The sequence below is a fragment of the Musca domestica genome, unplaced genomic scaffold (assembly GCF_030504385.1).
Source record: "Musca domestica strain aabys unplaced genomic scaffold, Musca_domestica.polishedcontigs.V.1.1 110, whole genome shotgun sequence".
In the NCBI taxonomy this organism is placed as follows: Eukaryota; Metazoa; Arthropoda; class Insecta; order Diptera; family Muscidae; genus Musca; species Musca domestica.
The window spans coordinates 1,159,304-1,184,785 of NW_026712134.1; the positions used below are offsets into that span (position 1 = coordinate 1,159,304).

Below are 25,482 nucleotides of genomic sequence, written 5' to 3' on the forward strand. Positions count from 1 at the left end.
TATAGAACATTCCAAGGACATTCCACTTGGATTTTATGAGGATTTCTAATTTCATGGCATTTTCTAAGGACCCTTAAATTTAATTTTGTTCCCTAATTATTAAATGACTTCCCATGCGGAATTAAGTGGATATCTAAGGTCTCTAAAGATAGATTTTTAAAATATTTTCTAAGGATTTGTTTCGTCAATTTTTCCTAAGTTCCTAAGGACCTTCAAACTGAGTTTTTTCAAGGGACTTCCTTAAGGTACTGTCCAAGTGATTTTTTTTAAAAATTTTCTCAGGACTACCAAGGCGGATTTTTGATGAATCTTCAAAGGACAAGCAACCTATAATTTATTGAATATTTAAAGGATTTCCAAGATGAAAGAAAGATAATTTTCTAGATTTTTACGGAATTTTCTAAGAATCTTCAAAGTGAAGTTTCTTTTTAAGGACCATTTTAAAGGAATATTATAAGGACTTAAAAAGTGTAGGTTCTAAATTCAAAAGGACTTCCAAGATGATTTTGTTATGAATTTTTTACTAATTTCCTTCAAAGAGATTTTTCCGAATTTTTATGGAATTTTCAAAGTACTGTAGTGATTATTCAAAAATTTTCTAAGGACTTCCAAAGCGTGTTATTAAAGAATCTTCGAAGTACATCCGACCTATATTTTATTGAATTTTTCAAGAATCTTTCATGCGGATTTTATGAGGATTTCTAAGGTGAATTTTAATGGTATTGCCCAAGGACCTTTTAGGTGAATTTTGTCCTCTATTTTTAAGGACTTCCCAAGCGGATTTTAGGTAATTTTTGTAAGGTCTCTAAAGATAGATTTTTAAAATATTTTCTAAGGATATGCTACGTTAATTTTCCATACATTTTCCACCATTTCTAAGGAGGAATTTTATAAGGACCTTTACATTTAAGGGACTTCATTAAAGAATTTTGTAAGAGCTTGAAATGTAATGGCTCTAAATGCGAATCGTCCAAGAGATTTTTTAAGACTTTTCTAAGGACTTCCAAGAGGTATTCCTGATGAATCTTCAAAGGATCTCCAGCCTATATTTTATTAAAATTGACAATGACTTCCTATGCGGATCTTTATAAGGATTTCTAAGGTGAATTTTTCATGAAATTTTCCTAAGGACCTTTTAGGTGAATTTTGTCTCTAAATGAGGATCGTCCAAGTGATTTTTTAAGACTTTTCTAAGGACTTCCGAGGCATATTTTTAATGAATTTTCAAAGGAACTCCAACCTATTTTTTAGTGAATTTTTCAAGGACTTTCCATGCGTATTCTGTGAGGATTTCTAAAGTGGATTTTCATGGCATTTTCTAAGGACCTTTAAAGTGAACTTTGACCCCTTTTTTTCTAAAGTCTCCCAAGAACGAATTTTCAAATATTTTCTAAGGATTTCCTATGTCTGTCGATTTTCTAAGGATTCTGCGGAAGATTTAAATGCAAACTGCGATTTCTTAAATTGTCCCAATTTTCCTAGTAATTATCCTAATTTAAGGGAAACCTCTAATCTCCCCCCACCATAATCAATCTGATTTCCTTGAATGCTCCTAAGAGATCCTGAACAGCTGCAATATTGCTCAAATATTGCACATGCATGGGTTAACAGGTAGCCTTACTTGTGTAGCCCAAAAATAAAATGCTTGTCGCCCAAGTAACCCTTAACCCTCTGCGGCACAGGTAGTTATATTTTGTCCTGGCAGGATTTACCCACCATTTGTAAATCTTCGAATTAGAATTCGACCTGTCCTCTCGTGTGCGTGCGTCAAAAAAATCCTTTACCTAGTGAAATTTTTCGGATATTTATACTCCGGCCAGTTGGGCAAATCAGCATCAGTTCTAAACTGTAACGTCTAACGTTAACAAGGCTCTAAGCAAATTTGAAATCTAATTTTTGTCTAACAAAAGAAAACAATTCTCACCTCAAAATGATGACCTCGGAAGTTATTATCTCAGCTGTGCAAGAGCAGGAAAAATCATCACCTCTGCCCTCACGCAAGAAATATCCAGCACCTCAACGTCCCAGTATCCAGGAATTGAGGCAAAAATACGAACACCAACACTTTTCGAATGATATCACGAAGATCGTGAAACCCAAATCTCCAAAAATGAGAACCAAATCCATGGTTAAACAAATGGCCTCCATGTTTAATAATAAAATCTCTCAGATCATACGAAGAGATACGGAAATCATGGCCAAGGATGTGGTCACCATGAAAAAGGCAAATGAAAATGCGAATCAGCTCCCCAAACCCCTGCCCATGCCTCGTTTGCGCCACAACAAGGAAAAGGCCCCCGTGCCCAGTCCTCGCACCAAATCCAAGTCGAGATTGCAAAGGAAACCCAGTTGCTTTGTGGCCGAGGATCTATTCTCCCGACTCAGTGTCAAGGACAAGGCCTTGCTGTACACCCAATTTGTGGAGGATATGTCCAGGAAGAATCCCCGCTTTGGGCGCCATGCCGGACTAATTGAGGCCAGCATACAAAAAGAAGTGGCCCGCGGCGAAGTGGTCAATGAGAAACAGGAATCGGTCAAGCAGCTGCGCCAGCAACTGGAGGCCAGGTGTGCAGGAAGTGTTCAGCAACAAAGAGAAGAGAAAATGAAAATTAATTCCGCCACTGCAAGCGAACAACGTCCCAGCCGCAACTCTATCCCGAAATCCAAAGAATTTGAGGATCTCAAAGCCACAAATAAGTCGAGCTATCAAGGCCCCCGCCGCTCACGCTCCCTCTCACGCAGCAACATAGAGCAGCTGGTCTTTAAGGCCGCAAAACCAGAAGAACCTCTATCCTATGCCACACCCAAACAAATCCGGGCCAATCGTTCGGAGATACTCACCCCTCACTCCTGTCTGGCCAATCAGCAATTGGAGCAACTTTTCTACTCCTGGCTCAAGGAGAAACATGACCAGCGAGAAGAGGAGTCTCAACAATCCCAAATATCCGAAATGGATGAGGAAAAACAAAAATCGGCCATTGATAGGCTGCTGGAGGAGGCCATTGTCAAACTGGAAGATGTGGAGGAGAAACAAAAGAAAATGGCGCCCAAATTGAGGCCCAAGAAGCGACAAGCCCCCGCTGTGCCGCAAGCCGGAAGCAGTGACCCTAGCAGCTTAACTTCGTCGCTCTGCTCCTCGGCCAAGCCATCGGAGGCTGAGGAAAGTGAGTCGGGTGTTTCGAATTTGACCAAGGTAAGGAGACATTTAAAGGATTCTCAGCCAGGAAAATCCACTAATTTCCAGATTTCTCCTCTCCAGAACACCAGCGACGAAGAACAAAAAGCGGTTACACCCCAACCCTGCCTGAAGGAGCCTGAGAGGCCCATTAAACCTTTGCGCAAAAAGAAAATGCGCCGCTCGCTTAGCTGGAAAAAGGATCATTGTTTGGTGGAGACCAAGGCAATTTCCTCCACAGATTCCGAGACGGAAATGAAACCTGAGAGACCCAAAAAATCTACAGGAGCTGTGCGACCTCAGCCATTGAATCTGAGCAGTGTTGAATCTCCGCCCACAGATCCCAGTTTTGTGGAGTTGGACAAATCCCTGCTGAGGGTGGTGAACTCGCCACGCAAAATCAAGTCGGCCTATACCCTAACCGTATTTTCCCCTCCACCCTCCAACAATCAAAGTCTCAATGACTTGGACATGGGTGAGGGAAAACTGGCAGATCAACGTCTTGCGAATGATTTAAGTTTCGATCAAGGCTTTGAAACTGGATCCAATGACATGGACAGCCCTATCAAGCCACAGCGTAAACCCATACTCCTCAAACGTCAAACCTCCTTTGAGAGTTCCCAAAGGATACCGGAAAATCCTTCCGGCTTTTCCACGCCCATCAAAAGCCAGCAGACGGGAAACTTCAATCACAGCTCCCTGGGTCAGCAGCAGTTGTTCAGTCCCATTTCCGTGCCACTGAAAAATCGACGCCGCTCCATTTATGACAGCGAATCACGGCGCAGCTCCATTGCCATGCAGGTCATACGGGAGGATCACCCACTGGAACATCATGAAATGAAATTGCCAAGGAATCTCTGCAATACCGATGCCTTTTTTGCCAATGCCCCCACCCTCGACATGTCCACGGCCGAGATAACGGGAATCACCGCGGGCGCCAAGGCCTCCAGGTTTTGGATTAAATCCAGCGACTTCAATCTATCCTTTGATCTGCAAAAATCGGAAAAGGAACGTCTCAAGCTGCTCTATGAAATCTTCTCGCAGCGTAGCTGTGAGACCAAGGAAATGCATTTCGGCATTGATCAGCAACGTTTTGCGGTCCACCACTTGCCCAGAGCAGAGGCAAGCGTTGAAGAGGAAAAGGAACTGGAAAATATCTCACGTCTACCCCAGACCGAAGGAGTTTCCCAATATTGGTTCTCCACCGGAGATTTGGTCATACCCTTTAGTGGCAAAAAATTGGCTCCCACAAAAATCCAAAGGATTTTCGAGCTAATCAGGGCCACGGTGGAAGAAAATGGCCAGCTACGTTTCGGTGTGGATGATGTGGAGTTTTCCAATGTTCCCGAAAATTGGTCACAGTCACCGAAATTTTCCATGGAAAGTAACTACAGTATGCTGGTGGGTCTACAATCCGGCACCAGCAATGGTCTTGAGGGACGCAGTAAATATTCCTGGCCCAATACCAAACCAGTGCCGGTCAGTGACCTGGATCAATCCGAGGGCGAGGAGGAGGAACAGGAATCCTATTCCCCATTTTCCAATCAGGGAAAGCAATTTGATTTATCCTGTCTGGATAACGAGGATCTTGAGATGCCACGCAACAGCGAGGCAATGCTAATGTCCGAAGATTCTTTCTGTCTGGGCTATGAAAATGAGCCCCTGGATCAGCTATTCCAACACAACGCCCCCCAAGACAAACCCATCGAAAATTCCCTGGATGACACAAAACTCCCGGAAATCCTCAATACCCTACAGGATCATCAGCAAATGTTGAGCTCGGTACAGGAACGCATGTCAGGCAATCAAAATCCTCTGAATTTGTCTTGTGACTCATTGGAACGACTCAAGGGAACTCCCGAATATTTGGCCAAAATAAAATCGATTGTTTGCGATATTAGTCGCATTGGCAGTCGAAATGGCTTCAAGGATTGTCCCCTAGACGATTTGGAGAGATATATGTTCTTCCTAAGTCGTTATGCCGATATCTGCCTGAGTAGCTGCAGCAGTCAAATGGATAAAATTCTGGATGCTCTAATGGAGCATAGTCGGGCCATAGAGGTTTAGAATTTGTGATTTTTTAAACAAATTTTATTTTGTAAATAAAAAGGAACTTCTAAAGGTCCTTTAGGATAAGGAAAAAAATATTTTAGAAAATAAAAATAAAAAAAAAATTAAAAAAATATTTTTTTTAAAAGGATATTATTTCCAAAGGGAATTTTATAAATTATTTTATCAAACAAAAAAATAAAAAAAATGTTTTAAGTATTTAAAAAAATAAGTATTTTAAAAATTTTTTTTAAAAAATATTTGTTCAAGCATAATTTGGATTTTTAAGAAAAATTTAGGAAAAATATTTTAGGTAAATAAAAAGGAACTTCTAAAGGACCTTTAAGATTTTAGGAAATGAAAAATTAAAAACACATACTTTTTATAAAAAGGGAGGGAATACAGAGGGAATTTTTAGATATCTTATCAAGGACTAAATAAGTAACTTGGATTTTTTAAAGAGTTAAAAAATATTTATTTTTTCAAGGATTTTTAAGATAAATACTTAGGTAAAATATTTTAGAAAATAAAAAGGATCTTTTAAAGGTCCTTTAAAATTAGGAAAAAATATTTTAGAAAATAAAAAAAAAAGTTAAAAGGATTTTTTTTCAAAAGGTATTTTTTAATTATTTTATCAAGGACCAAATAGCAATTTGGATTATTAAAAAAATATTTTTTAAGGCTTTAAGACAAAAATATATTTTTTGTTTTGAAAAATATTTAGGAAAAATTTTCAGGTAAATAAAAAAACTCATAAAGGTCCTTTAGGTTTAAAAAAAATATTTTGGGAAATAAAAAAATTTTAAAAAAAATATGTTTCCAAGAAGGACATTTTTATATATAATAAATATCAAAAGGAACTTCTAAAGATCCTTTAGGATTAGGGAAAAAATATCATAGGAAATAAAAATATGTAAATAATATTTTTTTCAAGAGGAATATTTTTTCACAGATGTGATTTTTTAAATTATTTTATCAAGGACTGAAGCAATTTTTAAAAAAATATATTTTTTTGAAGGATTTAAAAAAATAAAATTTATAAAAAAATATTTGTTTAAGGATAACTTGGGTTTGTAAGAAAAATATTTAGGAAAACATTGTAAGTAAATAAAAAGGAACTTCTAAAGGGTCCTTTAGGATTAGGAAAATAATAATTATGAAAAATATTGTTTCAAAAATATTGTTTTGGATCATTTAAAACAAAATATTTTTTAAGGCGTTTAAAAAATTAAAATTTTTTTTTAAAATATTTTTTCACGAATAGCAACGTGGATTTTTAAACAGAATAATATTTATTCAAGGATAACGTGGATTTTTAATGAAAATTTTTGTTCAAGGATAAGATGGACTTTAAAAAAATTATTCAATAATAACAAAATGGATTTTTTAACAAAATAATATTTGTTCAAAGATAACATGTATTTTTAAACAAAAAAATGTTCAAGGATAATAACTTGGATTTTCAACAAAACAATTATTCAAGGATAACAACGTGGATTTTTAAACAAAAAATATTTCTTCAAGGATTTTTTTTTGTGATTTAAAAAAAATATTTGGTCAAGGATAACGTGTATTTTTAAACAAAAAAAAATGTTCAAGGATAATAACTTGGGTTGTCAACAAAACAATTGTTCAAGAATAACAACGTGGATTTGTAAACACAAAATATATCTTCAAGGATTTTTTTGATTTAAAACGAAAATTTTCAAGGATAAAGTGTATTTTTCAAGGATAATAACTTAGGGTTTCAACAGATTTTCTAAGATTCATTTTTTTAATTGAAAATAGTTTTTAAAAAATATTTTTTCAAAGATTTTCTAAGATTTATTTCTTTAATATTTTTAATTTAAAATATTTTTTCAAGGATAACGTGGGATTGTTAGATTTTCCAAGATTTATTTTTTTTAATTTAAAATATTTTTTAAAAGACATTTTTTCAAAGATAATATTTTAAGATTTTCCGAAATTATTTATAAGTGCGGTTGTAAGATTTAGAAGATTTTCCAAAAGAATTTTAGTTTTATGTAATTCTTTTGTTCCTCTTCTATTGAGCTTACGATCTCGTCACTTGGGTAAAAAAATGTTTTTTGTCATAGAAGTTATTTTTTAAAATAACTTCTGGGGAGAATATCCCAGACAAGAAACAAGGGAACTGATGAGGATTGGTGGCTCTTTCCGAAACCTAGGTATTCCCTGCCTTACCCCCTGGTAAACATTACCATCGTTCTCCACTAATAAACAAACGTTGTTTTTATAAAAACAACAATAATGGGATTTTGTCTGACGATTTTGCAACAACAATATTCTTAATTAATTTATTTATTTATTTATTTTTTTTTTTTTTTGAAAAATACCCTTCTAAGGATAGCGTAGTGTTTTTTAGATTTTTTTAGATTTTATACGACTTATTTTTTTTTTTTTTTTTTTTGATATTTTTAAAAGTGAGATCAAGGATAACGTTTTAAGATTTTCTAAGATTATTTTATAATTTTCAAAATATTTTTTTCAAGGATAACGAATGATTTTTAGATTTTCTAATTTCTTCTTAATATTTTAGATTAAAAATATTTTTTTTAATGCTCTTAATTTATTTATTTATTATTTTTTTTTAAATAGCTATTCAATGATAGCGTAGGTTTTTTAAATTTATTTTATTGATATTAAAAAAAAAAATATTTTAAAAGTGGGATCAACGATAAAGGATAACGTTTTAAAATTTTCTAAGATTATTTTTTTAATATTTTTAATTTAAAATATTTTTTTCAAGAATAACGAATGATTTTTAGATTTTCTAATTTCCGTTTAATATTTTTGATTTTAAATATTTTTTTAAAAATATTTTTTTAATATTCCTAATTTAATTTTTTATCCTTTTTTTAAGACTTATTTTATTCATATTTTAAAAAAAAATAAAAAGTGGGATTGTTAGACTTTCTAAGATTTACCTTTTTTAAATATTTTTAATTTAAAATATTTTTTTTATATTTTTTAATTTGTTAGATTTTTTAAGACTTATTTTTAATATTTTTGATTTAATATTTAATATTTTCTCAGGGACTAAAAAAATGTTCGCCACCAATGGGGAATTTTTAGCATCCATATTTTATTCATAAATCTTACAGCTATGATTTTAATTTGTTCTGAAGCCCCTAATGGAATTAAAAGTAGAACATTTCTTCCCCTTAGTTCAGCTACCTCAATTTAAGTATTGGGGCAGAAATTCGTCCAAATTCAAATAATATACAAAGTACCCCATAATAATGGCAATTAAATAATTTCGTATAGCCACATTTGCAATGAGTGTAGTTCGCATAGTATTAGCTTTAGAGATATATTTTGTTTGAAGACCCCTAATAAAATTCGATGAAGAATATTTTTCTTCATTATGTCTTATCTCTAAAATTAAGTTTTGTGGAAGAAATTGACAAATAATGAAAAAAGTTCAAAAAATGTCCACAAAAACACTATATTTGTATATGCCCAAATTTGTGCCGATAACGCATGGTAAAATATTAAAGATATAATTTTCGTTTGTTTGAAAACCCACAGTCAAATTCGATGTAGAACATCTTTTCTCCTTACAGGATGACTCTATAGTGAAAACCCTGGGTGGAAATTGGTGAATATTTGAAAATGTAAAAAAAATCCAAAAAATCACTACGTTTTTATATTTATATGTATTCGAATTAGCGCTGCTTTTCTATCGAAAACTACTACAGTTACAGGTTTCATTTTTTCAATGACCCCTAATGGAATTTGATGTAGAATATTTTCTTCCTTTAGGCCATGCCTCCAAAGTGAGGCACAGGGGGAGAAATTAGTATGTATTTGGAATAATTAAAAAAATGGAAAAAAAAAATTAATATATATCCAAATTGGTTCCGATTTTTTTTGGATAAATGTTATATTCACAGATTTCATTTGTTCAGTGACCCCTTGGGGAATTCCATGTATAATATTTTTCCTATTTACATGATATTTCTAACATGAAGTTCTGGGGGAGAAATTGACCAAAATCCCTAACAATTGAAAATCCCCATAAAAATATTTTTTATGAATTCATGAAATTTGCGGCTTCCATTTTTGGGTAAATATTATTCCTGCAGTTTTAATGTATTCTAGGGCGTAACTTAAAATTTAATGGCGAACATTTTGTTCTTTAATAGCATCCCTATTAAAAAATGCCTAATTGGGGTAATGACCGATTTATTGGCACTTTCGCAAATAAGACACCAGAAACGCTATTTAAGATCTTCTTAAAAAGGACCAAAAAGACCCATACCGTGAGGAGTTAGGAGGTTAATATATTTTACAAAAATATTTCTTATAGGGTTCTAAGAAAATTTCTAGAACACAGCCTTCACCTGTATTGCAAGGATCAAGCAGAAACTTAAGGATAACAAAAGTACCCTAAAAATATATAAAAATTTTCCTTAACTATTTTTTGTGACAGATTGAAGTTTGAGGTCCGTATTTTTAAATAAATATTATATTAACAGTTCTAAGTTGGTCTAGGGCCTATGGTAAAATTTAATGGCGAACATTTTGCTCTTTGGTTGCATCCCTCTAAAATTATATCTAGTGGGGTAATGGTCTACTTCTTTCAAATATCACAAATAAGATATCGAAAGTGGCGATTTACGATTTTTCAAAGAGGGACCAAAAATACCCATTTAATGAGGAGTTAGAGGGTTAATATATTTTTGAAAAATGTTGCTTGTAGGGTTCTAAGAAAATTTCTTAAAGGAAGCCAAGACCTATAATGTGAGGATCAAGGAGAAACTTAAGGATAATAAAAGGACCGTAAAAATACATAAAAAATCCATAACTATATTTCTCTGACAGATTGAATTTTGAGGTCCGTATTTTTAAATAAATATTATAATTACAGTTCTAAGTTGGTCTAGGGCCTATGGTAAAATTTAATGGCGAACATTTTGTTCATTGTGATCATCCCTCTAAAATGATATCTAGTGGGGTAATGGTCTACTTCTTTCAAATATCACAAATAAGTCATCAAAAGTGGCGATTTACGTTTTTTTAAAGAGGGACCAAAAAGACCCATTCAATGAGGTGTTAGAGGGTTAATATATTTTAGAAAAATGTTGCTTGTAGGGTTGTAAGAAAATTTCTTGAAGGAAGCCCAGACCTATATTGTAAGGATCAAGGAGAAACTTAAAGATAACAAAAGTACCCTAAAAATACATAAAAAATTTCCACAACTATTTTTCTGTGACAGATTGAGGTTTGTGGTCCGAAAATTTGTATAAATATTATACTTACAATTTTAATTTGGTCTAGGGCCTATGGTAGAATTTAATGGCGAATATTTTGTTCTTTGGTTGCATTCCTCCAAAATGATATCTAGTGGGGCAATGGTCCACTTATTTAAAATATCACAATTAAGGCATCAAAAGTGGCGATTTTAGATTTTTCGAAGAGGGACCAAAAAGACCCATTTAATGAGGTGTTAGAGGGTTAATATATTTTAGAAAAATGTTTCTTGTAAGGTTCTAAGAAAATTTCTTGAAGGCAGCTCATACCCACATTGTAAGGAGAAACTTAAGGAAAACAAAAGAACCCTAAAATTCCATAATAAATCTCCATAACTATTTTTTGTGACAGATTGAAGTTTGTGGTCCGTATATTTGATTAAATATTAAACTTACATTTTTAATTTGGTCTAGAGTCTATGATAAAATTTAATGGCGAACATTTTGTTCTTTGGTTGCATTCCTCTAAAATGATAACCAGAGGGGTACTAGTGCACTTCTTTCAAATATCAGAAATGAGGCCTCAAAAGTAGAGATTTTAGTTTTTTTCAAAGAGGGACCAAAAAGACCCATATAGCGAGGAGTTAGAGGGTTAATATATTTTAGAAAAATGTTGCTTGTAGGGTTCTAAGAAAATTTCTTGAATGCAGCTCACACCCATAATGTAAGGATCAAGGAGAAACTTAAGGATAACAAAAGTGCCCTAAAAACACATCAAAAATTTCCACAACTATTTTTCTGTGACAGATTGAAGTTTGTGATCCGAATATTTGAATAAATTTTATACTTACAGTTTTAGTTTGGTCTAGGGCCTATGGTAAAATTTAATGGCGAACATTTATTTCTTTGGTTGCATTCCTCTAAAATGATATCTGGTTGGGTAGTGGTCCGTTTTATTCAGATATCACAAACAAGGCATAAAAAGTAGATATTTTAAATTTTTCAAAGAGGGGCCAAAAAGACCCATCCAGCGATTAATATATTTAAGAAAAATGTTGCTTGTAGGGTTCTTAGAAAGTTTCCTTAACACAGCCTACACCTCTTATACAAGGATCAACCAGAAATTTAAGAACAAGTCTAAAATTCCATTAAAAATTTCTTTAAAAAATTTCGTCCGAATACCGAATATAAAAATTAGAACTACAAATCTCATATTTACCCCCTTCACAAAAAATCTGAAAATTGTCCTCAGCTCAAAAGGAAGTTAATAAATATCCCTAAAATTACTCCAAAAATTCTCGGAAACGCTAATCGCAGCAATAAAAATCCTCTTGGATATTTTCAAGTGTTAAAAGGAAATTCGCGTTTCCCGAGAATCAAAAGACTAAAGGTTCGACCGAGGCCAGGTAGTCCAACAGCCAACCAGATTAATAATTATGGTTACGCGAAGTAAGACACAAAGTTGTGGCAGCTGTTTCCTGTCAGTCAGGTAAAAGGACATCTCACCTTACCTCAATTTTTTTGCTATTTAAGGATGTGACAGGGACCTCCAACTCATCAGTTCTAAACTGTAACGTCTAACGTTCGAAGCTCTAAGCGAAACTCAGTTTTAAACAAAAATCGATCAAAATGGTGTCTCAAAACGATACGACGGTGACAAAACGTCCCAGCATCAAGGAATTGAAAAAGAAATACGAAAACCAATCTAACAACAATCTTGCACCAAGGACCTCCAAGGCAAAATCTCCCCAAATGCAGAAGAAATTCCAGGTGAAACAAATGGCAAATCTCTTCAATAGCAAAGCAAGGCAAATTGTGGAAACAGAGTCGAGCCCCAAAGGCGGTAACGCCCTGGGAAGCGTAAAATTCCCACAAGGTAAGGGGTTGGGTAAGCAGAACACCTTACCCAAAGCATTGTCATTACCCCGCACCACGGAAAAAGTGCCTCCTGTTGCAAGTCCCCGCTCCAAATCCTTGGCAAGAATGCAGAGGAAGCCCAGCTGTTTTGTGGCCGAGGATGCCTTTGCCCAGATGTCGGTCAAGGATAAGGCCATGCTGTATACCCAGTTTGTAAACGACATGACCAAAAAGAATCCCAAATTTGGCGAGCATGTCGAGGCCTTGGAGGCGAATCTCAAAAAGGAGGTGGCCCGTGGTGAGATGATCAATGAAAAACAGGAATCGGTGAAGAATCTCTTGGCCAATTTGGAGGCCCGTTGTATGTTTCCCAAGCAGACCATATCACCGGCTGCTGAGGAGATTTTGAATTCGGTAGGACAACCAAAAATTAAGAAGGTGTCAGAGTCTACCTGGAAAGCCAAAGAATTTGAGGATCTGGAAAAGCCGAAACCAGCCTCTCACATTTCCACCCTAACAATTACCCTGCAAAGTGTGTCTCCCGCCAAGGGGAAACGAGGACGGCGATCCCATTCCTTGCCACGTGGCCGCTGTATGGATAACTCTATGCAATTGGTGGATCTCAACCTCTCGGAACCTTGTCACAAACGCAACAGCGATAAAATGCGTACCACTCTCTCCATTGAAGCCTATGCTCCGCCTAAGAAGATTCGTCGTACCAGGGCGGAACATTTGGCCCCGCCGCATGTCTTTCAAAATCAACATTTGGAGACGTTGTTCTATTCATGGCTCAAGGAGCGACATGAGGAGAGTCAAAAGGGCGATAGAACAGAGGACAACGAGAAGGAGGAGGAGGAGGCGGCGGATGATCAGGAGAATCAAAAGTCCGCCGTTGACAAACTACTTGAAGAGGCCATTGCCAAGCTGGAGACGGTGAAAATTAAACAAAAGCAGGATAAACTTCGAGAAGAGAAACAGGAACCCGCAACTCCTGAAGCGAAGGAAACAAAAGCCACCAAATCGGCCATGAAACCTCTGCTGAGCTCAGAATGTTCCACCACCTCCTCGGCCAAGCACACAGATGGAGAGGATGAGGAGAGGGTAAAGGTAAGCTCCTTGGAGAATAAAGTTCCTAGGAAAAAGTCAACTAATTCGGTATTATCTTTTTTCCTCAGCTTCACCCGGAAGGTACTCAGGCCAAGCCTCAAGATTCGGAAGTGTTTGTAAGGCCCTTAAAACCCGCGAGGAAAAAGAAAATGCGCCGTAGTCTTAACTGGCGCAAGGATGCCTCTTTGGTGGAGACCAATGTCATCAGTTCCACAGATTCGGAGACGGAAAATCAGGGAGGAAATGAAAATCGCCTCAACAAAATGGTGCCCAACGTGAAAATGCAGAATAATGAAATGCAGACAGAAAATCGCCAGAACCAAGTGGCGCCCAACGTGAAAATGCCGAATAATGAAATTCTGGGTGAAAGGTTCCACAAAAAAGTGGCGCCCAATGGAATTCGGGCAGAAAGTGGTCATAACCAAGTGGCGCCCAACGTGAAAATACAGAATAATAAAATTCTGGATGAAAAAGTGGCGCCCAACGGAATTCAGGTAGAGCATCGTCATAACCAAGTGGCGCCCAACGGAAAAATGCAAACAGACGCATTTGGAGCAGAAAATCACCTTAGCAAAGTGGCGCCCAATGTCAACATGGAATCCACAGAGGAGCAATATTTGGAAAGTAACCTCTCCATGACCATCAATGCTGGACAAAACTCTAACGACATCTGTCAAAATCCCAAGAAATCCCCGGATTTACCCACATCCATGACGGACAGTTTTGATCAGGGTTTTGAAACCGGTTCGAATGATGTGGAAAGTCCCATACGGCCAGCCCGTAAACCTCTCTCCCAGAGAAGACAGGAGAGAACGTCCACTGCTCCTCTCTTTGTCAAGCTTGGCAGCGAAAAGGAAAAGCCCTTGGGTTTCTCAACCCCAGTTAGAGGACCTTCGAATGTAACCCCTGCCTTTAATGAGTCCTCAGGCGCCCGCCAGCAAATCTTTAGTCCCATTGGAAAACAGCAGCGCCGTAACTCCTTCTATGACAGCGAGTCGAGAAGAAGTTCCCTGGCCATGCAGGTCATACGTGAAGATCACCCCCTGGAACATCATGAAATACAATCGCCCAGGTGCCTCAGCTCCAGTCAAATGTTTTTCGCAGAGGAGCAGCAGGAGGAGGAGAAGATAAATTCGAATTCGAATCTCTCCAAATTTTGGATAAACTGTGGAGACTATGCGCTGGCCTTGGAGATTCATCCCCAGCAGAAGGAAAGGATACAACTGCTCTATGAAATCTTTAGCCAGCGAAGCTGTGACACCAAGGATTTACATTTCGGCATTGATGGTTATCGATTTTCCGTGCATGATGCCTCCGTGGGTAGTGGTCAGGAAGATGTGGAAATTTTAAAACGTTTGCCACGCCAGGAAAACTGTTCCCAATATTGGTTTGCCACCGGCGATTTGGCCATACCTTTTGCTGGCAAACCTTTGTCCAGCAAGAAAATCCAAAGACTCTTCGATTTCATCAAGTCCAGTGTAGAAGAGACGGGAGTCCTACGCTTCGGCATTGATCACATGGAATTCTCCAATGTGCCGGAATTTTGGTCACAATCACCGAAATTCTCCATGGAGAGTAGCTACAGCATTTTGGTGGGCCTACAATCGGGCACCAGCAATGGCCTGGAGGGTCGCAGTAAATATGCCTGGCCCAACTCGAAACCGATGCCTGTCAGCGATCTTGATCAATCGGATTTTGAATCGGATATATTCGATAATGAAGAGACAGAGGAATCGGGACGTCTCTCCCTCTCACCCTTTGGCAGTAATCATTTTGATTTGGCCTCTCTGGGAGCCGAGGATTTGCTAATGCCCCGCAACAGTGATGTGATGCGCCTCAGTTCTGGATCTTTTGGCAAGGATTATGAAAATGAATCATTGGATCAGTTGTTTGAGGAGAGGCCAAAACAGGAGCTTGAACATGGAGAGAAATTGGCTACGAGAGACTCTGCAGTTCCGGAAATGTTGAGTATGCTGAAGAATCAACATGAACGCTTTAGTGCGGTCAAGGAGCGTTTAAATAATTATCACAGCCCCAAATCGTATCAGATGTTGGTATGAATTCGATTTTAGGTTTAGGTTTTTTTAAAAAAGGTCCTTGAAAAGGACATTAAATTTATGAAAAAAAAAATAAATGAAAGAAAAAAACAAAAATTATTTTCTTTGACATTTTTGATATAGGGTGTGTTCGGGAAAATTGAAAAGAATCCTTCGGGAAATATTTTCGAACACATGATTAAAAAAAAAAAAATTAAAAGATAAAATAAAAAAAATCCAAAAATAATATTTTTTTACTTTTCACAAATTTAAGCTCCTTTTTGGACCATATCCTAACATTTCAGATATAGGGTGTGTTTGCGAAAATTGAAAAGAGTCCTTTGGGAAATATTTTCGAGTGCAAAATAAAAAATAAACCCAAAAAAATATTTTTTTTTATTTTCACAAATTTAAGCTTCTTTTTGGACCATATTTGCCATAGATCCTAAGATTTCGGGGAATATTCGGGAAAATTCTATGAACCCATCGCCAAAAAAATCAGTTAAAGGTCCTGTACAGGACACTACTTCTGAAATAAAATATAAAAAAAAAATAAAAAAGAAAACATTTTCCTTTAACCTAATTTAGGTATCTTTTGTTGGCCTAGCCTACACTGCGTTCCAGACATTTTAGCAATAGGGTCTGCTCAGGAGACTTACTTGCAACCGTATGGGTAACATTTTTCTAGAACACATTAACTGGCTGGAAGGGTCTTCTCGGGCATTTTTGGGCAAAAACAATCTCTATTTTTACTTTTTATTGCCAAATTTAAGACACATCCGAAAAAGTGGGGCATAACTCCAGCCCACATTATTTTAGCGGAATACCGTCAAAGAAGAAAATATTCCTCATCAAATTTGACTCAATACTCCAGAATAAATGAAAATTGTAGCTACGCGATTTATCCCAAAAATATGGGAACCATATTTGCGAACCTTACAAAAAAATTATGGAGATTTTCATTAAAAAAAATCCCTAGCCTGTGGTGTGGGATCCTTAAATTATAAATTTTAGAATGATTTTTCTAAAATATTTTAACCCCATAGGGATCCTTAAATTTTACGTTTTTAGAAAGATTTTTCTAAAATATTTGAACCCCTATAGCTACCTGCAGTATGGGTCCTTTTGCACCTTTTCAAAAAATGCAAAAAAAAAAAAAACACTTTTTATCAAATTGATCATTACCCCTACCAGAGATCATTTTACAGGCATGCTCACAAAGAACAAAATATTCTACATCAAATTCCACAGCAGGCCCCAGACCAACTGAAAGCTGTAGCTATAATATTTACCCGAAAAATAGGGGCCATAAAATTCAATTGGCCACAGAAATCAAATAATTATGAAATTTTAAATTTTACTGTCCTTTTGTTGGCCTAAGTTTCTCAGGGATCCTGACATTTTAGGTATGGGGTCTTTCAGGAGAAAATACTAAACACCCTATGAGAAATATTTTTCTAGAACATATTTACCCCCTAACTCCTCGCTGAATGGGTCTTTGTGGCCCTCTTTGAAAAATCTTTCACTTTTGATGCCTTATTTGTGACCTTTCAAAGAAGTGGACCATTTCCCCTACCAGACATCACTTTAGAGGAATATAATCAAAGAACAAGATATTCTCCATCAAATTCTAAGGTAGGCCCTAGATCAACTGAAAGTTGTAGCTATAATATTTACCCAAAAAATATGGACGATAAAGTGCAATCTCCCACGGAAAGAAAATAGTTATGGAGACTTTCAATGGAAGTGTCCTTTTGCTGGCCCAGGTTTCTCAGCAATCCTGACATTCTAGGTATAGGGTGTTTTCGGAGAAAATACTAAATACCCTATAAGAAATATTTTTCTAAAATATATGAACCCCCTAACTCCTCGCTGTATGGGTCTTTGTGGTACCTCTTTGAAAAATCTTTCACTTTTGATGCCTTCTTTGGGATATTTCAAAGAAGTGGACGACTACCCCAGTAGATATCGTTTTAGAGAAATGTAACCAAAGAATAATATATTCTCCATCAAATTCTACTATAGGCCCCAGACCAACTGAAAGCTGTAGCTATAATATTTAGACGAAAAAATGGTCCATAAAGTGCAATCTCCAGGGAAATAAAATAGTTATGGAAACTTTCAATGAAAGTGTCCTTTTGCTGCCCAGGTTTCTCGGCAATCCTGACAGTTTAGATATAGGGTATTTTCGGAGAAAACTATACACCCTATAAGAAATATTTTTCTAGAACCTTTTTACCCCCTAACTCTTCGCTGCGTGGGTCTTTGTGGCCCTCTTTGAAAAATCTTTCACTTTTGATGCCTTATTTGTGATATTTCAATGGAGTGGACCATTACTCCTACCAGACATCACATTAGAGGAATGCAATCAAAGAACAAAATATTGTCCATCAAATTCTACAGTAGGCCCCAGACCAACTGAAAGCGGTAGCTATAATATTTACCCGAAAAATATGGGCCATAAAATGCAATTGTCCACAGAAATTAAATTATTGTGAAATTTTGAATTTTACTGTCCTTTTGTTGACCCAGGTTTCTCAGGGATCCTTACATTTTAGGTAAATTATTTTCTCTAAAATATTTTAATCCTATAGAGATCCTTAAATTCCAGGTTTTAGATTTTAGAAAGATTTTTCTAAAATATTTGAACCCTATAGCTACCGGCAGTATGGGTCCTTTTGAAACTTTTTACAAAAAATGCGAAAAAAATCACTTTTTATCAAATTGATCATTACCCCTACCAGACATCATTTTAGAGAAATACAACCAAAGAGCAAGATATTCTCCATCAAATTCTACTCTAGGCCTCAGACCAACTATAAGCTGTAGCTATAATATTTACCCAAAAAATTTGGAGGATAAAGTGCAATCTTCCACAGAAATCAAATAATTATGAAATTTTAAATTTTACTGCCCTTTTGTTGGCCTAAGTTTCTCAGGGATCCTTACATTTTAGGTAAATTATTTTATCTAAAATATTTTAACCCTTTAGGGATCCTTAAATTTTGGGCTTTTGATGTTAGAAAGATTTTTCTAAAATACCTTAACCCTATAGCTACCCGCAGTATGGGTCCTTTTGGATCTTTTTTTAAAAAATGCAAAAAATCACTTTTTGTCAAACTGACCATTACCCCTATCAGAAATCATTTTAGAGGAATGCAACCAAAGAACAAAATATTCTCCATCAAATTCTACTATAGGCTCCAGACCAACTATAAGCTGTAGCTATAATATTTACCCAAAAAATTTTGTTGGCCTAAGTTTCTCAGGGACCCTTACATTTTAGGTCAAATATTTTCTCTAAAATATTTTAACCCTATAGGGATGCTTAAAATATTAGTTTTAGATTTTGGAAAGATTTTTCTAAAATATTTGAACCCTATAGCTACCTGCAGTATGGGTCCTTTTGGACCTTTTCAAAAAAAATGCAAAAAAAATCACTTTTTATCAAATTGATCATTACCCCTACCAGAGATCATTTTAGAGGAATGCAACCAAAGAACAAGATATTCTCCATCAAATTCTACTATAGGCCCCGGAACAACTGAAAGCTGTAGCTATAATATTTATCCGAAAAATCTTCCATAGAAAGAATATAGTTATGGAGATTTTCAATGAAAGTGTGCTTTTGTTGGCCCAGGTTTCTTGGGAATCCGGACATTTTAGGTATAGGGTGTTTTTGGAAAAAATACTAAGCACCCTATAAGAAATATTTTTCTAAAATATATTAACCCTCTAACTCCTCGCTGTAAGGGTCTTTTTGGCCTCACTTTGAAAAATCCACAATCGCTTCTTTTGATATCTAATTTGTGACAGTTCAAAGAAGTGGACCATTTACCCTACCGAACATCATATTAGAGGAATGCCACCAAAGAAAAAGATGCTCTCCATCAAATTCTACAGTAGGCCCCAGACCAACTGAAAGCTATAGCTATAATATTTACCCGAAAAAATCGGGTCGTAAAGTTCAAACTGTCAAGAAGGAATTAGTTGTGGATACTTTCAATGTAATTGTCCTTTTATTGTCCTATGTTTGTCGGGACATTTTAGGTATAGGGTGTTTTTGGAAAAAATACTAAGCACCCTATAAGAGATATTTTTCTAAAATATGTTAACCCTCTAACTTCTCGCAGAATGGGTCTTTGTGACCCTCTTTGAAAAATCTTTTACTTTTGATGCCTTATTTGTGATATTTCAAAAAAAGTGGACCATTACCCCACTAGATATCATTTTAGATGAATACAACCAAAGAACAAGATATTCTCCATCAAATTCTACAGTAGGACCCAGACCAACTGAAAGCGGTAGCTATAATATTCACCCGAAAAATATGGGCCATAAAGTGCAATCTTCTACAGAAATAAATTAGTTATGGAAACTTTCAATGAAAAGGTCTTTTTGTTGGCCCAGGTTTCTTGGGAATCCTGACATTTTTGGTATAGGGTATTGTCGGAGAAAATACTGAGCACCCTATAAGAAAGATTTTTCTAGAAGATTTATACCCCCTAACTCCTCGCTGAATGGGTCTTTGTGGCCTTCTTTGAAATATCTTTCACTTTTGATGCCTTCTTTACAAGAAGTGGACTTTTACCGCACTAGATATCATTTTAGAGGAATGCAACCAAAGAACAAGATCTTCTCCATCAAATTCTACAGTAGGCCCCAGACCAACTGAAAGCTGTAGCTATAATATTTACCCAAAAAATATGGACCATAAAGTGCAATCTTCCAAAAAAAATAGTTATGGACATTTTCAATGAAAGTGTCCTTTTGCTGTCCCAGGTTTCTCGGCAATCCTGACAGTTTAGATATAGGGTGTTTTCGGAAAAAATACTAAATACCCTATAAGAAATATTTTTTTTTAAATATGTTAACCCCCTAACTCCTCGCTGGATGGGTCATTGTGGCCCTCTTTGAAAAATCTTTCACTTTTGATGCCTACTTTGTGATATTTCACAGAAATGGGTCTTTATCCCACCAGATATCATTTTAGATGAATACAACCAAAGAACAAGATATTCTCCATCAAATTCTACAGTAGGCCCCAGACCAACTGAAAGCTGTAGCTATAATATTTACCCGAAAAAATCGGACCATAAAGTACAATCTTCCACAGAAAGAAAATAGTTATGGAGACTTTCAATGTAAGTATCCTTTGGGAATCCTGACAGATTAGATATAGGTTATTTTCGGAAAAAATACTAAACGCCCTATAAGAAATATTTTCCTAGAACATTTTTACCCCCTAACTCCTCGTTGTGAGGGGTCTTTTTGGCCCCTCTTTGAAAAATCTTTCACTTTTGATGCCTTATTTGTGATGTTTAAAAGAAGTGGACTTTTACCCCACTAGATATAATTTTAGAGGAGTGCAATCAAAGAACAAGATATTCTCCATTAAATTCTATTCTAGACCTCAGACCAACTGAAAGAAGTAGCTATAATATTTACTCGAAAAATATGGACCATAAAGTTCAATCTGCCGCAGAAGGAAAATATTTATGGAGATTTTCAATGAAAGTGTCCTTTGTTGTCCTAAGTTTCTCGGGAATCCTGACATTTTAGCTATAGTGTGTTTTCGGAGAAAATACTAAACACCCTATAAGAAATATTTTTCTAAAATATATTAACCCTCTAACTTCTCGCTGAATGGGTCTTTTTGGTACCTCTTTGAAAAATCTTTCACTTTTTATGCCTTTTTTGTGATATTTCAAAGAAGTGGACCATTTCCCCTACCAGACATCACTTTAGAGGAATGCAACCAAAGAACAAAATAATCTCCATCAAATTCTACTATAGGTCGCAGATTAACTGAAAGCTGTAGTTATAATATTTACCCAAAAAATTGACCATAAGATTCCAACTTACACAGAATGAAAATAGTTCCGAAGATTTTCAATGAAAGTATCCTTTTGTTTCTCTAGGTTTCTCAGGGATCCTTACATTTGAGGTATATAGTGTGTTCGGGAAAAATATTTAGCAGCCTATAAGAAATGTTTTTCTAAACCATTATTATCCCCTAGCTTTTCGCTGTATGGGTCTTACGGACCCTTTTTAGAAAAATTAAAAATTTCAATATTTAATGTATATTTTATAAGACTTTTAAAAAATTGACATTATTCCACCAAGTATCATGGGTAGAGTAGTGCACCCAAGGAACAAAATGCTCTTCATCAAATTCTACCGAAGGTCTCAGAACAAATAAAACCTGTACCTATAAGATTTTACTGAAAAATATAAGCCCCAATATCTTACAAACACTAGTTATAGAAATTTTTAATGGAATTTTATGCTTGTCCTTAAGTTTCTCATAAATTCTGCCCAGACCTGGTGAGCATTTTTTTATACCGAAAAATGGTCCCCGCGTAAATAAAGATCCTCAAAAGTGTTTTCTTATAATTCTCGTGGACAGTTTTCTTGGAAAAAATGTGCGATGCAATCTTCGGCATTTTCTTATTACAATTCCAATATTCTGATACCGCATTCTTCTGGGAAACCAATTAGCGAATTGCGTTTCAAATAAGTGCCGTTAAACCAAAAGATGGTAAATGATTCGTGGGAAATCCCCGCAAAAGACAGCTGCTCTTGCCGAACTTTCCCTACCTTCCTACCTACCTGTCAAAAGTCAGGGCTTATGCGTAGGAGATCGTCGGCGCATTAAAAATTCCAACTATAAAACAGTTATCCTACTACCTGCCTGCCACGGAAACAACCTGAGGATCATAAAATCGGCGCAGGATCAATTTCAGGCCTTATAAAAACTAGAGCACAGCCAAGAATTACCAGTCAGTTCTAAACTGCAACGTCTAACGTTAACAAGGCTCAAAGCACAAACGCTTATATTTTTAAATCATTTTTTCCTAACAAAAAATGGCAATCGAAACCTTCCCAGAAGTACCGTCAACCCCACAAAAATCTACGATGGCAGAAAATCCGAAGGTGAATTCAGAAAACCCGAAACCATTCAAAACCAAACTCCTCAAAAAATTCAAAGTCAAACGCATGGCTTCGATTCTGAACAATAAATTCTCCAAAATCATGCGCCGCAATTCCCTGACCAGAAGCTATAATAATTTGGCCAATGAGCTGTCGCTGCAACCAAGGAGTGCCACCCAGTCGGCTCTGGCGAAATTATTCACGCTGCCACGAACCCGAGGCAGACAAATCAAGAAGGAACATCAAGTTACCATGGAATCCGCCAGGCAGGAGGCAGATGAATTGAGAAGTGGGCGAGACTTCACGAAGGAGGATCAGATTCAAAAAATGGAAACTGAGGACCTCAACAATTCATCAGCAAGTTCTTGTCAAGGAAGACCCAAAAGATCGAAGTCTCTGGACCAGAAAACTCTTGAAAAATTGAGGACAGATTTGGACAACCAAATGAATTCCGCGGACAAGATACGAAGATCCCGAAGTTTGTATTTTAAAGAGGATGCCCAAATTTCTTCTCCCAGTTATTCTACACATCAAGCGGAACAATTCCACCATGAAATTATGACCAGACTTCAAGAAATACAACAAAATTCCGGCTTCGTAAGGTCCTCGGTGCGTAAATCCCGCAAGAAGCGAAGGGCTCCTGGTATACCCAACTCCGGACTTGTTTCCCCCCGAGACAGCAGGAATACAAGCTCCACTCAAATGTCCTCAGATTCTGAGGCACAACCCATCACCGAAACATTTACTATATCAACTACGAATAATTCCGAAACTCCCAGCTCAGAAGTGGAATCTACGTCGGGCAAGAACTCCGAAACCGAAGATTCCATGGAAACCAAGGTAAGTTTGGAAATTTTAAAAACGTCATCCGGAAACCATGCTAAAGAGATCAATTTTTTCCCTCCAGATCACCAGCGAGGAATCTCCGATAGAAAATGGCGCCCAACGTGGCACACCCATCAAACCCCAGAGGAAAAAGAAGCTACGCCGCAGTTTAAGTTGGCGAAAAGACAATTCATTGGTGGAAACACGCACGCTGTCCAGTACCGATTCGGAAACGGAAAACAAAATGCAAGCAACAAGAATTGCCCTGGCCAGACCTAGGCCTCAGGGGAAATTCAAATCCCCCAACGAAGAGGCCAACCACAGCCAGCTACAGCTAAGACCTGCCAAGGGTATTCTCAACACTTCACTGAATCTGAAACGGCTACCAATCAGTGATCAATCGCTTATATCCTCCTGCTCCTCCTCCTCCGCGGGACGGAGACAGACAAATTCTCGACAAATTTCCGATAGTTTCGATTTGGGTTTCGAAACGGGTTCCAATGAATTCGATAGTCCCATTCGAAGGAAAAGTAAATCCCAGGGTATCTTGAATCGTTCCTTGGGGAAATTTGAGGAGAATCAACGATGCTATTCCACGCCCATCAAACGTCAGGGTTCCAGGAATCTCAGTTCGGCCTTTAATGAAACCGGTAGTGTGGCTCAGCAATCGGTTAGTCCCATACCCATCAGTCGGAGCGCCAAGCCTCCACGACATCGTTCAGTTTATGACACCGATTCCCGGCGTAGTTCCTCCATTGCCATGCAGGTGATAAGGGAGGACCATTCATGGGAGTTGGATGACAAGGAGTTGTCGCGCAGCCAAAGCAATGCCAATCTCATGTACAACAATGCCTCCACCAGAGAAATGGAGGATACGCGGCGCAAGGAACCTATGCCGGAATCTTCAAGGTTTTGGATAAAATCCGGAGATTTTTATGTGGCCTTGGAAATTTTCCCCAACGAAGCCGAGAGGTTGAAGCTGCTCTATGAAATCTTTCGCCAGAGATGCCCGGACAATAAGCCCATCAATTTTGGCATAGATGGCCAGAAGTTTGGCTTGCGTGGCAAACAAGAGGATACCCATATTTCACAACGCCTGCCCTCCAGTAACCAGGAAAGTTCCCATTATTGGTTTTCCACGGAGGACATGACATTGCCTTTCAGTGGCAAATACCTAAGCCCTGAGAAGATTCAACGACTTTTTGCCTTCCTCAAGGTTTCCGTCAAAGAAACGGGAGAGCTACACTTTGGCATAGATGACATAGAGTTCTCCAATGTCGGTTCGCCCATTGAAAATTGGCAAAATGTCTCGCTGACGTCAACAAATCCCAAATATTCGCTGGGTAGCTATAGCAAGTCATCGAGGGATAGCAGCATTTCCGGGAGAGCTCCTGTTATGTTTCGCACCAGCAGTCGCCTTAGCCTGCCAGCCAGGTCGAAAACCAATTGGCCAGTGAAGTTTCCGCCCTCGCAATTTGATTTCGAAAGCGATGATTTTCGGGAAATTGATTCGCCCTGTTCCTCCATATCTCCATTTGACAGTAGGAGTTTTGATTTTACAACGCTAAATTCTGAGGATCCCGCCACAGCCACCACCTCCGCCACCACCATGACCCGATACAGTGAAAATGCTCTCCTGGATTCCTTTGGCCAGGAGTATGAAAATGAACCTCTGGATCAGCTGTTTGTGAAATCCAAAGCCAGGCGAGTGGAGGAAACCGACAAATCTCTAACCTCCATTGACAATTTAATGGGAATCCTGGAGAATCAACATCGCCGTTTAAGTACGCTGCAAGGACGTCTTTCCCAGTATCATAGCTCACCCGTCACCTCCTATGATGCCTTGGAAGCCCTACAGGAATCACCGGAATATTTGCCGTTACTCAAAAATATCGTTGCGGATATACGACGTATCGGCAAGAGTAATGGCTTCCAGCATTGCTCGCTCGACGAACTGGAACGTTATATGTTCTTCTTGAGTCGCTACGCAGATGTTCGTCTTAATGCCTGCACCCATCACATGGATCGTGTTATGAATGTGCTGCGTAGCCAGCGGGAAGTTTATGTTTAGCTATAAGTTTTTTATTTTTTGGTCGTGTCGGAGGTCTTCAAAAGATCTCGACTAGTTTGTAAGAATTGAAAATACAATGACTTTTTTCCTAGAAAATTCTACGCGGTTTTTTATTTTAATGGAGGAAAATTTTGAAGACAGATATGATGAGATTCTGGAGATTTAGAATCAATCTCCAGAAACAGAGGAATTTTTCTTCATTTCTCGGAAATTGAG

General features: G+C 37.1%; 3 protein-coding genes across 6 annotated transcripts in view; all 3 read left to right on the forward strand.

Moving 5' to 3' along the window:
• The window catches only part of LOC101891188 (uncharacterized), a 332,789-nt gene that overhangs the window by 300,274 nt on the left and 7,033 nt on the right, over positions 1 to 25,482 (forward strand). The window lies entirely within an intron of this gene.
• LOC101900917 (uncharacterized) lies at positions 1,834 to 5,360 on the forward strand. The gene has a single exon (XM_020037846.2). It carries the CDS (start codon positions 1,931 to 1,933, stop codon positions 5,240 to 5,242), a length of 3,312 nt encoding a protein of 1,103 aa, XP_019893405.1. The 5' UTR covers positions 1,834 to 1,930; the 3' UTR covers positions 5,243 to 5,360.
• LOC105262021 (uncharacterized) lies at positions 22,171 to 25,372 on the forward strand. The gene is made up of 2 exons (XM_011295471.3): positions 22,171 to 23,210; positions 23,278 to 25,372. Exons 1-2 carry the CDS (start codon positions 22,305 to 22,307, stop codon positions 25,264 to 25,266), a joined length of 2,895 nt encoding a protein of 964 aa, XP_011293773.1. The 5' UTR covers positions 22,171 to 22,304; the 3' UTR covers positions 25,267 to 25,372.

Bases quoted from the DNA above. Each gene is read 5' to 3' on its own strand.
- LOC101900917 (XM_020037846.2), top strand. From the start codon at position 1,931: ATGATGACCTCGGAAGTTATTATCTCAGCTGTGCAAGAGCAGGAAAAA.
- LOC105262021 (XM_011295471.3), top strand. From the start codon at position 22,305: ATGGCAATCGAAACCTTCCCAGAAGTACCGTCAACCCCACAAAAATCT. The intron at 23,211-23,277 runs GTAAGTTTGGAA...TTTTCCCTCCAG, and splicing joins AAGATTCCATGGAAACCAAG to ATCACCAGCGAGGAATCTCC.